Source organism: Hemiscyllium ocellatum, chromosome 14 (assembly GCF_020745735.1).
Source record: "Hemiscyllium ocellatum isolate sHemOce1 chromosome 14, sHemOce1.pat.X.cur, whole genome shotgun sequence".
NCBI classification, from domain to species: Eukaryota; Metazoa; Chordata; class Chondrichthyes; order Orectolobiformes; family Hemiscylliidae; genus Hemiscyllium; species Hemiscyllium ocellatum.
Window position 1 is genome coordinate 62,851,508 of NC_083414.1, and position 14,549 is coordinate 62,866,056.

The 14,549-nt window shown below is 46.7% G+C and overlaps 1 protein-coding gene across 1 annotated transcript in view; it reads left to right on the forward strand.

Moving 5' to 3' along the window:
* Positions 1–14,549, forward strand: part of rad18 (RAD18 E3 ubiquitin protein ligase) — a 299,135-nt gene that overhangs the window by 891 nt on the left and 283,695 nt on the right. The window contains exon 2 of the mRNA XM_060835233.1: positions 550–631. Coding sequence (XP_060691216.1) covers positions 550–631 — 82 coding nt within the window. The remainder of the gene's footprint in view (positions 1–549; positions 632–14,549) is intronic.

Here is a 14,549-nt window from a genome sequence, read left to right on the forward strand (position 1 = left end):
GAGAGAGACAGAGCGATGAGGGCAGGGTGCTTAGTGATGAATACCGGGTGCTCAATACAGGGCAGTGAGAGGTTCCTGGCACAGCGCAATGAAAGATGTCCTATGCTTGTGCCAGGAACCTCTCACTGCCCTGTATTGAGCACCAGACACAACTGAGGATGTGAAACACAGAACGTTAGAGGGAGTGCAGTGATTGGGGAGAAGAGAGTGTTGCGGGCTGGGGTGGGGTGAATGCTTTGTTTTCTTATGTAACAGCAAGACAAGATTGATATTGAGGCACTGAGTGGTGAAGATGAATGTGACTTTCATTTTGATCCTATAGCATCTGCTGTGTGTTCTGCTCTTTGTCAGTAAAGAGAAATGATTGATCAGTACAAATCTTGTTTATTTAACTCCAGAGGCCCACAATTGAATGGGTTTGGCAATGACGCTGTATAATGTAATATCTGTCCTTTGCATAGTATAATTTAGATCAAGCTGACGACTCCATGTAGGATGGAAAGTTCTCTCTGGAGATTTTGGACATCATGTGTCTTCTTTCTTTCTCAGGCTATGGATGACCTGCTGCGCTGTGGCATTTGTTTTGAATACTTCAACACTGCCATGATGATCCCTCAATGTTCACACAATTGTGAGTATTCTGCACGCCACCATCCTAACCTAGGCACCTGAGATGATTTTATCAGTGCACTGCAATTCCGTAGAGTTGTGAAGACATTTTTATACTGCTGTCTGTGTGACATGTAAGGTGCATTGTTTTAGACCGGCGTGTGTCAAATGTTTGTTATCACAGCGGCTGCAGATGGGCTACAGTGACTATGTGCATGTATGGGACAAGACAGACCAGTTTGACATATCATGACAGCAGATCTGGCAGGCAGCAGCAGTAACTTGCAAACAGTTATAATGAGCTGATTTTGGCTCTGTCAGAGTTGTGTTGATTTTTCTTTGGAGGGTTATTCATTATGAGGCCTTGTGAGATTTCTCACTATCTTACAAACTTGCCTTGTCAACTCCTTACCCTGTCCCTTTGCCATCTCTGGACATCCAGTTTCCACCCCACGCGGTGTTTCCACAACAACTTGCCACTCAGCAGGCTTCCACTGACATTGCTGGTGCCTGCTCCATCTCTAAACGGCCTGACAAGCGTTGGTCCTCTCCGGCAATTTAATGGCACAGCAGCCATACTGCCCTTGGCACAAGGCTGGCATGGCTGACACTTCCTTGCATGTACAACTACATTCTGCGATATCAGCCTCTGCTTAAGCATCATGCTGCACACTTTGTCTGTCTGTATTCATATCCTGCCTGAGCTCCCTCTCTTATGTAAGAGCTGTTCTGTCTCCGGTGCCCACTGTAGAACACCACAAGCAGGCGAGCAACTGGACAAGTACAAACACAAACCTGAGCTTTTGTACAGTAATGATTTACAGAAAGCAAAAGGTAACAAAACCGAAGCCAGCAGGGGCTGAGCCCCTAGAATGCCAACTCTATTTTGGCAACGTGACCAACATAGTTTGGAGTTAACAATTGTCAACTGCACCCAGCTTTCGTCTGCTGGACCTGGGTGTCAGTCAGGTTCTCTCTGACTCCTAGCACCAAACCCAACTGAGCTCTGTCATGGAGAGCATCGGCTTCCTCCTCCCCCCATGTAGTCCTCCTTCACAAATGTTTCTCTCATTCCCCCAGTTTCTCAGTATCCAGCCCATTGCAGTTGTGCAGAGCGCAGCGCGTCCAGATGATGTGGCAGACTCTGTCTGGATTAGACTGGAGGATCACTCAGACCGGTTTGAACAGCAGAACCACTTCTTCAGTAGCTCCCCGATCTGCTCCGCCCTGGGGAAGCACAGGCAGCATTGTATCGGTGCTCTGCATCCCTAGGGTTTGTGTTGTGAGTTGTGGTCAGTATGGATGTCTCTTGCCCATCCCCTTGTAGTCCCAGTAAGGCTCCTGGAAGCTCAAACACAGCAAGTACAGGAGAGAGCTGCAGGATGTAGGAATGATGGCAGCTTCCCGAGTAATGGGCGCACACCTCCACAAAGTGGTAATGGTGACCACAGATCACCTAAACATTATTGGAATGGAGCCCCTTCCTGTTGATGAATTCCACAGTGTTGAGATCCAGCCCTCTCAGTGCCTCCTGTCTGTAGTCAATAGCAAGCTGTACCTGGGGGACGCCAGCTACGTTCTTTAATATGACAGCTTAAGCTGTAACACTGACCCCATTACGTGGGGGACACACGACCTGGTGTGATCTTACATAAGAGGCATCGGTCACTGTGCTGGTGTATTTGTGGAGGTGCGACTGAGAGATCCCACAGTGGATCAACTATCACTCCTTGGAAATAGCCAGTTACAAGAAGTTCAGCCCCAAATTGATCTGCATAGCCTACGGGAGAGGATGGCCTCCCACTCTTCCAGCCCTTGGGTCCCTCTCTAGCTCTGACGCAGTTCTGTCACTGTCTCCATGGATGTACATATCCTGCATCAACACTGCGCCTGGCTCATCTCCGGGGAATACAGCTAGGACTGGAAAACTCTGAGCCTCCTGCACAGCTTGTACACCCTGAGGGACTGTGGAGCAGAACCAGGTGCTGCTCAACCCTCCAGTTGGAACTGCTGCTGTTCCTCGGTCAGCCATCAAACCTGGTTCCCCCTGCGTCCATCTTTACCTTCTTAGGAAAGGCAGCCCCAGCCCCCAGCATCCCACCAGTGGGAAGGATCGAAATTGGGAGCAGAACTGACGAGAGTTCTGTAGACCTCGGAACAGTAATTGGTGACATTCCCTGCAGATTAGGGCTGCAGACACATGCAACCCACTCGACCTGGATAATGAGGGAGATGTCTCCATAATCCAACCACTTTCAGGTTTAATCTGGGCATCAATTTGCCATGTGGCTGAGTGACTACTTACTGCCATTGAGAAGGGAGTGCCTGCAGCCGTTGTGGCATTTAACCAACCCTGGACCCACATCAAAAACCCAACTAAACACGGCGTTCAGTCCGGAGCGTCGTTACACCAACATGATAGATGAGGATGCAGCATGTGGCTCATGGAGGTTCCCCTTCAGCCAGCATGGTTTCTTTATAACATCACTGCTGCTCACTTCCACATCATTTAGATGCTCAGGTTCAACTAGTGTTCGCAATGGGACGTAGCAAATCACCTTTCACCAAGATCTGACCTAAGCATCCTCAGTCTGAACACAGAACGATTAGGCAAGGAAATGATCACTAATCCATTGAAGCAGCATTTTGTGGCAACAGATGTGTACAATGTTATGACGTCCAGCAAATGTGGATCCTGTGCATTTGCCCATTAAGCTGTCGCTCTCCACTGACCCTGGTCTTGTTCCTGCCATTTCTTCATAGCAGTTCGTATCTAGACAAGGGAAAGTGATGGTAGTAAAGGAACATTGTGCTGGACACCATCAGCGTGGAGCTCCATTTGGTCACTAGGTTACATCCCCAAAGACGGTTAATGGCAAAAACAAAAAAAAAACTTGACACTATGTGGAAAGGTAGTGTGGATATCGAAAGCTGTTGTAAACTCAAAAAATTAGCATTTTACAGTCATTGAGTAGCTCAGTGAAGCAGAATAGGAGACCCTTGATGGTGTGGTCAGTCAGTGCTTCTGCAGTGCAGAATATCACAAACCGTTCCCTTTGTGTCACAGCAGGTTGCAACCTTTCTTTTGAGGGCTCCTCTTGATCACTACTATTTGATTTTCTGGGGTTACTTCTTGGTTTTCAGAGTCTGCATTTTCATTCTCATTAACTTATTTAGACTTGTACAGAAGCAGAAATAGAAGAATTCATCAATAATCTCAACAGTCATCAACCCTGTGAAACTAAAGCCATAATGCAAAAGAAAAGCATTAACTTCCTGGATAACACCGAAATTAATATTTGCGTGTGATGAAAGTAATTGATGCACACTTGACGCACATGAGCATTAACTAAAGCGCACCTTCTGCAGATTAACGAGGTTACAGCCAGCTAATTTGTTTCCATTGTTTATAAACAAAGCTGGAATGTCTTAACCTAGCTGTCACTGCATCTTGGTTGTCACTCTCAGACTCGAGTTTAACATATGACCATGTCAAAAAGACTGTGCGGAGTGTTGGTAAGGTAAGGATTTTTTAAATCTCTTGGCAATTTAGAGCAGAGGCCTGAAAGCTATGGCAGTTGCATGCTTCACTTGCAGGATGTGGAAGGTAAAGGTCTCCACAAGTTGCCTGCTGACTTCACCTGCAAGAAATGCACCTAACTCCAGCTCCTCACAGAAAATGGTAGGGAGCTGGAGCTGGATGAACTTCAGATCATTCGAGAAGCTGAGGGGGTGATAGAGAGCAGGTACAGAGAGGTAGTAACACCTTAGTTACAGGATAAAGTGACTGCCAGGAGAGGGAAAGGGAATAAGCAGTCAGTGCAGGGATCCCTTGTGGCTGTTCCCCTCAATAATAAGTGTACCGTTTTGGATACTGTTGAGGGGGACAACCGACCGGAGAAAGCCACAGGTCTCTGGCACTGAGCCTGGCTCTGTGGCTCAGAAGGGAAGTGGGGAGAATAGGAAAATGATAGTGATAGGAGAGTCCATGGTTAGAGGAAAAAAACAGGTGATTCTGTGATCATGAGTGAGACTCCCAGATGATATGTTGCCTTCTGGGTGCCAGGGTCAGGATTTCTCGGATCGAGTCTATAGGATTCTTAAGATCGGGTGGCGGGCTTGGTGAGCAGCCAGAAGTCGTGGTACACATCGGTACCAATGACATTGCTAAGAAAAGAGATGACGACCTGAAAAGTGAATATAGAGAGTTAGGTTGGAAGCTGAAAGGCAGGATGAGCAGAATAGTAATCTCAGGATTGCTACCGCTGCCACAGGCTAGTAAGGCTAGGAACAGAGAGCAAGTGCAGCTGCAGAGCTGGTATAGGAGGGAGGGCCTCACGTAGAACAATACAGCACAGAACAAGCCCTTTGGCCCACGATGTTGTGCCGAACATTTGTCCTAACTTAAGCACCTATCCATGTACCTATCCAATTGCCGCTTAAAGGTCACCAATGATTCTAACTCTGCCACTCCCACAGGCAGCGCATTCCATGCCCCCACCACTCTCTGGGTAAAGAACCTACCCCTGACATTCCTCCATACGTTTCACTCTTCACCTTAAGTTTATGTCCCCTTGTAACACTCTGTTGTACCCGGGGAAAAAGTCTCTGACTCTCTACTCTATCTATTCCCCTGATCATCTTATAAACCTCTATCAAGTCACCCCTCAACCTTCACCGTTTCAATGAGAAAAGGCCTAGCACACTCAACCTATTGTCGTACGACCTATTCTCCATTCCAGGCAACATCCTGGTAAATCTCCTCTGCACCCTCTCCAAAGCTTCCACACCTTTCCTAAAATGAGGCGACCAGAACTGCACATGGTACTCCAAATGTGGCCTTACCAAGGTTCTATACAGCTGCAACATCACCTCACTGTTGAATTCAATCCCTCTGCTAATGAACGCTAATACACCATAGACCTTCTTATAAGCTCTATCCACCTGTGTGGCAACTTTCAAAGATCTATGAACATAGACCCCAAGATCCCTCTGCTCCTCCACCTTACTAAGAACCCTACGTTAACCCTGTATTCCGCATTCTTATTTGTCCTTCTAAAATGGACAACCTCACACTTGTCAGGGTTGAACTCCATCTGCCACTCCTCAGCCCAGCTCTGCATCATATCTAAGTCCCTTTGCAGCCGACAACAGCCCTTCTCACTATCCACAACTCCACCAATCTTCGTATCGTCTGCAAATTTACTGACCCACCCTTCGACTCCCTCTTCCAAGTCATTAATAAAAATTACAAACAGCAGAGGACCCAGAACTGATCCCTGCGGAACCCCACTTGTAACTGGACTCCAGGCTGAATATTTACCATCTACCACCACTCTCTGACTTCGATCGGTTAGCCAGTTCTCTATCCAACTGGCCAAACTTCCCACTATTCCATGCTTCCTGACTTTCCACATAAGCCTACCATGGGGAACCTTATCAAATGCCTTACTAAAATCCACGTACATTACATCCACTGCTCTACCCTCATCTACATGCTTGGTCACCACCTCAAAGAATTCAATAAGACTTGTAAGGCAAGACCTACCCCTCACAAATCCGTGCTGGCTATCCCTAATCAAGCAGTGTTTTTCCAGATACTCATAAATCCTATCCCTCAGTACCCTTTCCATTACTTTGCCTACCACCGAAGTAAGACTAACTGGCCTGTAATTCCCGGGGTTATCCCTATTCCCTGTTTTGAACAGGGGCACGACATTCACCACTCTCCAGTCCCCTGGTACCACCCCCGTTGACAGTGAACGCGAAAAGGTCATTGCCAGCGGTTCTGCAATTTCCTCTCTTGCTTCCCACATTATCCTAGGATGTATCCCGTCAGGCCCGGGGGACTTGTCTATCCTCAAGTTTTTCAAAATGCCCACCACATCTTCCTTCCTAACAAGTATCTCCTCTAGCTTACCAGTCCGTTTCATACTCTCCTCTTCAATAATACGGTCCCTCTCATTTGTAAATACTGAAGAAAAGTACTCATTCAAGACCTCTCCTATCTCTTTCGACTCAATACACAGTCTCCCACTACTGTCCTTGATTGGACCTACCCTCGTTCTCGTCATTCTCATGTTTCTCACATACGCATAAAAGGCCTTGGGGTTATACATGATCCTACCCGCCAAAGATTTTTCATACCCTCTCTTAGCTCTCCTAATCCCTTTCTTCAGCTCCCTCCTGGCTATCCTGCATCCCTCCAACGCTCTGTTTGAACCTTGTTTCCTCAACCTTGTGTAAGCCTCCTTCGTCCTCCTTACAAGACATTCAACCTCCCTCGTCAACCAAGGTTCCCCCACACAATCATCTCTTTCCTGCCTGACAGATACATGCATATCAACGACATGTCGTATCTGTTCCTTGAAAAAGTTCCACATTTCAACGACATCCTTCTCTGAAAGCCTACGCTCCCAATTTATGCTCCTCAGATCCTTCTTGCAGCATCATATTTACCCTTCCTCCAATTGTAAAACCTACCCTGTTGCACGCATCTATATCTCTCCATAACCAAGGTGAAAGTCACAGAATTGTGGTCACCATCACCAAATTGTTCACCCACTAACAAGGCCATCACTTGTCCCGGTTCGTTACCAAGTACCAAATCCAATATGGCCTCCCCTCTGGTTGGACAATCTACATACTGAGTTAGAAAAGCTTCCTGGACACACTGCACAAATACTGCCCCGTCCAATCTACTTGATCTAAAGAGCTTCCAATCAATATTTGGGAAGTTGAAATTGCCCATGACTACTACCCTGTGGCTTCTGCACCTTTCCAAAATCTGTTTCCCAATCTGTTTCTCCACATCTCTGCTGCTATTGGGGGGGCCTATAGTAAACACCCAACAAGGTGACTGCTCCTTTCCTATTTCTGACTTCAGCCCATACTACCTCCAAAGGCAGATCCCCCTCGAACTGCCTTTCTGCAGCTGTTATACCATTTCTAATTAGCAACGCCACCCCCCTCCCTCCTTTTTTACCACCTCCCTCCTAATGTTATGAAACATCTGTAACCAGGAACCTCCAACAACCATTCCTGTCCCTCTTCTATCCACATTTCCGTGATGGCCACAACATCGTAGTCCCAAGTATCGATCCACGCCTTAAGTTCACCCATCTTATTTCTGATACTCCTTGCGTTGAAGTATACACACTTGAGCCCATCTCTGTGTCCACAAGTATTCCCTGTCAGTGCTACCTTCTCCACAGCCTCCCTACATTTTTGGACATCCTGAAAAACAGCTAACCTACTTGCTGGATTACAAGTCCGGATCCCATCCCCCTGTCAAATTAGTTGAAAAGTGCTGGCAAACCTACCCCCCAGGATATTGGTGCCCTTCTGGTTCAGGTGTAACCCGTCCTGCTTGTACAGGTCCCATCTTCCCCAGAATGCAGTCCAATTGTCCAAATACCTGAAGCCCTCCCTCCTACACCATCCTTGTAGCCATGTGTTCAACTGCACTCTCTCCCTATTCCTTGCCTCACTGTCACATGGCACCGACAACAACCCAGAGGTGACGACTCTGTCCGTCCTAGCTTTTAGCTTCCAGCCTAACTCCCTGAACTCCTGAATGACCTCCGCACCCCTCTTCCTACCTATGTCGTTGGTGCCAATGTGCACCACGACTTCTGGCTGCACACGCTCCCCCTTAAGGATTCTGAAGACATGGTTCTGAGACGTCTCGGACCCTGGCACCCGGGAGGCAACAAACCACCCAAGAGTCTCGCCCATGTCCACAGAACCGCCTGTCTGTCCCTCTAACTATAGAGTCTCCTATAACTAGCGCTCTCCTCCTCTCTCCCTTTCCCTTCTGGGCCTCAGAGCCGGACCTCGTGCCAGAGACCTGGTCACTGCAGCTTACCCCTGCTGGGCCGCCCCCCCCCAACAGTATCAAAAGCGGTATACTTAGTGTTGAGGGGAACGACCACAGGGGATCCCTGCACTGCCTGCTTCCTCCCCTTCCCACATCTAACTGTTACCCAGCTACCTCTGTTCTCTGGAATAACTCTGTCCCTGTAGCTTCTATCTATCACCCTCTCAGCCTCTCGAATAATCCTCAGTTCATCCAACTCCAGCTCAAGTTCCCTAATGCGGTCTGTGAGGAGCTGGAGCTGGCTGCACTTCCAGCGGGTGAAGTTGGCAGGAGCATCGGTGGTCACCCCTACCTCAAACATCCTGCAGGAGGAACATTCCACTGCCTGCCTGCGCTGCCATGACTCTACACTTAGTCTCCAAAACAAGAATACTAAGTAGCTTACCTGTTCAGCCGACTGAGTCCTTTTTTTTAGGTTAGAGGAGGAGGGAAGGTGGGAGACACTACACATGGATCTTTGGGATACCTTCTGGGGAAGGTGAGACCTGTACAAGGAGGACTGGTTGCACCTGAACTGGAGGGGTGCCAATATCGTAGGCGGGAGGTTTGCTAGGGGTCTTTAGGAGGGTTTAAACTAATTTAGCAGGGAGATGGGAACCGCAGCTACTGAACAGAGGATGGTGTAGCTGATGGACAGGAAGATACAGCTTGCAGAGTGTCTGTGAGGAAGAATGGACAGTTGACAGGGTAAAGTTGCAGTCAGTGTGACAGGTTGAAGTGTGTCTGTTTTAATGTAAGAAGTGTCAGGAATAAAAGTGATAAATTTAGATCATGGATCAGTACTTGGAACTACGATGTTGTGGGCATTATGAAAACTTGGAGAACACTGGGGCAGGAATGTTCTTGGATGTTTTGGGGTTGAGATGTTTCGAGAGGAATAGGGAGGGAGGTAAAAGATGTGGGAGAGTGGCATCGCTAATCAGGGATAGTATAACAACTGCAGAAAGGGAGGCCGTTGAGGGTTGGTCTACAGAGTCAGAATGGGTGGAAGTCAGAAACCGGGAAGGAGCAGTCATTTTACTTGGAGTTTTCTATAACCTTCCACCCCCCCCCCCATAGCAACAGAGACACTGATGTGCAGAAGTAACAGGGTTGTTGTTATGGTTCAACTTTCCTAAAGTTGATTGGAACCTCCTTAGTATAAATATTTTGGAGCAGACTTTATCAGATGTGTCCAGGAAGGATTCCTGACTCAATACGTAGGAGAGGCCATATTGGATTTGCAGGTCAGGTGTCAGATCTTTCGGTGGGAGAGCATTTTGGTAATAGTGATCACACCTCTCTGACCTTTAGTATAGTCGTGGAGAGGGATAGCAGCAGATGGAATGGGAAAGTATTTAATTGGGGGAGAGGGAACGACAATGTTATATTTGTGTGGAGCATAAACTGAGAGCAGATATTCTCAGAGAAATACACCAACTGAAATGTGGAGATTGTTTAGGGAGCACTTGCGAGTGCTGGATCGGTTTGCCCTACTGAGGCGTAAAAGGGATGGTAGGGTGAAGGAACCGTGGGTGACAAGGGATGTGGAACATGTAATCAAGAGGAAGAAGGAAGCTTACTTAAGGTTGAGGAAGCAAGGATCAGACAGGACTCTAGAGGGTTACAAAGTAGCCAGGAAGGAACTGAAGAATGGATTTAGGAGAGTGAGAAGGGGGCATGAAAAAGTCTTGGTGAGGAGGATTGAGGAAAATCCTAAGGCTTTCTACACTTTTATGTGAGGAACAAGAGGAAGGCCAGAGTGAGAGTAGGGCCGATCAGGGATAGTGGAGGAAACTTGTGCCTGGAGCCGGAGGAGTTGGGGAGGTCCTTAATGAATACCTGGCTTCAGCATTCACTAGTGAGAGGGACCTTGTCATTTGTAAGTCCAGCGTGAAACAGGCTGAAATGCTCGATGTTGAGGAGGTTGTGCTGGTGATTTTGATAGACATGAGTTAGATAAATCCCCGGGCCAGACGGGATATATCCAGTGTTACTACGGGAAGGGATTGCTACACCTTTTGCGATGATCTTTGCATCCTTGCTGTGCACTGGAATACTGCCAGATGATTGGAGGGTGGCAAAGGGGAATAGGGTTGACCTGGAAATTACAGGCCAGTCAGTCTTATGCCAATGGTGGGTAAATTAGTGGAGAGGATTCTGAGAGACAGGATTTATGATTATTTGGAAAAGCATAGCTTGATTAGAGAGAGTCAATGTGGCTTTGAGAGGGGCAGGTCATGCCTCACAAGTCTTATTGAACTCTTCTGAGAAGTGACAAAACACATTGAAGGTAGAGCAGTAGATGTGGTGTACATGAATTTTAGCAAGGTGTTTGATAAGGTTCCCTGTGGTAGGCTCATTCAGAAAGTAAGGAGGCATGGGAGACAGGGAAACCTGTCTGGGTACAGAAGGCAGAGGGTGGTCGTCGATGGAACGTATTCAGCCTGGAGCTTGGTGACAGTGGTGCTTGGATAAGGAAGCGGAAGGGTGGATTAGTAAGTTTGCCGATGACACAAAGGTTGGTGGAGTGGTGGATAGTGTGGAGGGCTGCTGTAGGTTGCAATGGGACATTGACAGGATGCAGAACTGGGCTGAGAAGTGGTAGATGGAGTTCAACCTGGAAATGTGTGTGAAGTGATGCATTTTGGAAGGTCGTAATTGGGTTTGAATGCAGAGTACAGGGTTAAAGGCAGGATTCTTGGCAGTGTGGAAGAACAGAGGGATCTTGGGGGTCCACATTCATAGATCCCTCAGAGTTGACACCCAAGTTGATAAGGTTGTCAAGAAGGCGCATGGTTATTGGCTTTCATTAGCAGTGGAATCAAGTTTAAGAACCGCAAGGTTATGTTACAGCTTTGTAAAACCCTGGTTAGACCACGCTGGGTGTATTGTGTTCAGTTTTGGTCGACTCATTATAGGAACGATATAGAAGCTTTAGAGAGGAAGCAGAGGAGACTTACCAGGATGCTGTCTGGACTAGGGGGCATGTCTTATGCAGAAAGGTTGAGGGAGCTAGGGCTTTTCTCGGAGTGAAAAAGGATGAAAGGCGACTTGATAGACATGTGCAAGATGATGAGAGGCATCGATAGTGGATAGCCAGAGACGTTCCCATGGCAGAAATGGCTATTATGAGGGGCATAATTTTAAGGTGATTGGAGGAAGGTTTAAGGGGGATGTCTGAGGTAGGTTGTTTACACAGAGTGGTGGGTGTGGGGAATGCAATGTCAGCAGTGGTGGTAGAGTCAGATACATTAGGGACATTTAAGTGAATCTTGGATAGATGCATGGATGATAATAAAGTGTAGAGTATGTCGGTTAGTTTGATCTTGGAGTAGAATAAAAGGTCAGCAGAACAGCGAGGGCCGAAGGGCCTGCCAGTGCTGTACTGTTTTATGTTCGTTTTATTGGCATACACTAAATGTACCACTGTACATTAGGTTCTGAACATGTGCAGCTTGAACAGGAGTTACCACATTTGTTGGTAAGTAATTCATTGCTTCAGTGATTTAAAGTCATCCCAGTTCTGAGTGTTCCCTTTCCCATCACTATGGTCTTCCTGTCTCACCCTCCCTTTCAGTTCAGCCTCCTCTATCATAGAACATAGAACATAGAAAAATACAGCACAGTACAGGCCCTTCGGCCCTCGATGTTGTGCTGATCCAAGCCCACCTAACCTACACTAGTTCACTATCCTTCATATGCCTATCCTATGCCCGTTTAAATGTCCATAAAGAAGGTGAGTCCACCACTGCTACTGGCAGGGCATCCCATGAACTCACGACTCGCTGAGTAAAGAATCTACCCCTAACATCTGTCCTATACCTACCACCCCTTAATTTAAAGCTATGCCCCCTTGTAATAGCTGACTCCATATGTGGAAAAAGGTTCCAATTGTCAACCCTATCTAAACCCCTAATCACCTTGTACACCTCTATCAAGTCACCCCTAAACCTTCTTTTCTCCAATGAAAAGAGCCCCAAGTGCCTCAGCCTTTCCTCATACGATCTTCCTACCATACCAGGCAATATCCTGGTAAACCACCTCTGCACCCGTTCCAGTGCCTCCACATCCTTCCAATAGTATGGCGACCAAAACTGCACACAATACTCGAGATGCGGCTGCACCAGAGTCTTATACAACTGCAACATGACCTCAGAACTCCGGAACTCAATTCCTCTACCAATAAAAGCCAGTACGCCATATGCCTTCCTCACAGTACTATTTACCTGGGTGGCAACTTTCAGAGATCTGTGTACATGGACACCAAGATCCCTCTGCTCATCCACACTACCAGGTATCCGACCATTAGCCCAGTACCCCATCTTCTTGTTACTCTTACCAAAGTGAATCACTTCACACTTACGTACATTGAACTCCATTTGCCACCTTTCTGCTCAGCTCTACAGCTTATCTATATCCTGCTGTAACCTACCACATCCTTCCTCACTGTCAACAACTCTACCGACTTTCGTATCATCTGCAAACTTGCTCACCCAACCTTCAAGCCCTTCCTCCAGGTCATTTATAAAAATGACAAACAGCAATGGTCCTTTTTTTTTGACGGTGGGGATAGGTAGGTAGTGGAGGTGGTGTTTCTTCTCTCCTCCCTCTCCCAACTCCGTGCATTTTGAACATTTGCACAACGCTTAGTGGCCTATGTTTTATCATAGTATTAGGTAGTGCTTTAGAAATGTAGTAACTTCCCTTTGCCCTTATGCTTGGCTTTCTTATCCCTGTTTGGAGCCACACTGATGGCTTGCAGTTATTGCCTGGACTGGACATACCTTACTGTGAAAATACTGTTACTCCAAATTTTACATAGTTTATCCTGCAATGATTTTTTTAGCTTCTCACAAAACATATTACCACAAACCTCAACAAACCTACTAAATATCTCCATCAAAAATATATGTGTTGGCACAAAAATATTTGAACATTTTCCACCGCTTTACCAAATTAAACCTCTCATGAAGAATGAAGACTGTGATCCCTTTTCTTTATCAAGCTCCTGTCTGCCCATGAGTTTTTTAGGCTGAGGTATCAAATCTTGATTTATAATGCAGGTAGTATATCGTTAATCTGTGATACAGCTCCACCCTTAAAAGTTTGTTCATGAGACTAGTCAATATTAGTTCAGCCAGGCAACCAAATTGTTGTTACTTTGTCCATGTTGAGCAGCCTGTTATTTGAAAGGAACTCATCCCTCTAGCACTATATCGAATATTTTTCTCTGAAGTGTTGCCTTTGTTTGTGGAATAGAGCTATGACTTTTGGCAACCTATGAGATTTATTTCATTTGTTTTATGGGAATCAAGTGTGTTATTAGAAATAATTGAAGCCAAACTATGTTCAGTATCTCTTCGTACCTTTGGTGTTGGGCAAGAGAGAGCTGACTTATCAGTTCCTTCAGCCAAATGTCACTCAGGCTGACCACTGTTGTTCTTGGATGAGGCCAGCTCCTATGTGCTTCTGGCCTCCGATCCGTCATGCTTCCTGTTTCTTACCTCAGGCTAAAGTTGATGGTTTCACTCTAGTTAAACTCCTTCGCATTTGATCTGTTGCCATGATTGTTCTCCCCGAAGCGCTGCTTTGTCCCTTTCACCTCACCATTACAGCCAGCACTCTAATCTGTACCTTTTTTCATCTCAACTTTTACCGTCTTGTCGAAGCCTCCTGCTTCCATGCTCCATTTACTCTGATTGAACTAAGAATTCTGTAACCTGGATCCTCTCCCAGATTATCAACACGCTGAGCCCTTCCAAATTCTCTGTGTTTTAATATTTCTGTCCTGCAATCCCACAGCCTAATCCTGTCCAGCCTAAGCATGTTCTTCCAGCTACATACCTCTGATTCTGCAAGCCTGTTTGCTCTTCGTATTCCCTTGTGCGATGCGGGTGTCTCTGGCAAACTCAGCATTTCATAGAATCTCTACAGTGTGGAAACAGGCCATTTGGCCCAATAGGTCCTCACTGACTCTCCAAAGAGTAGCCCACTCAGACACATTCCCGTACCCTATTATTCTACAATTCCCCAACTGGCCTGTACCTAGCCGACACATCCCTGAACACAATGGGTAATT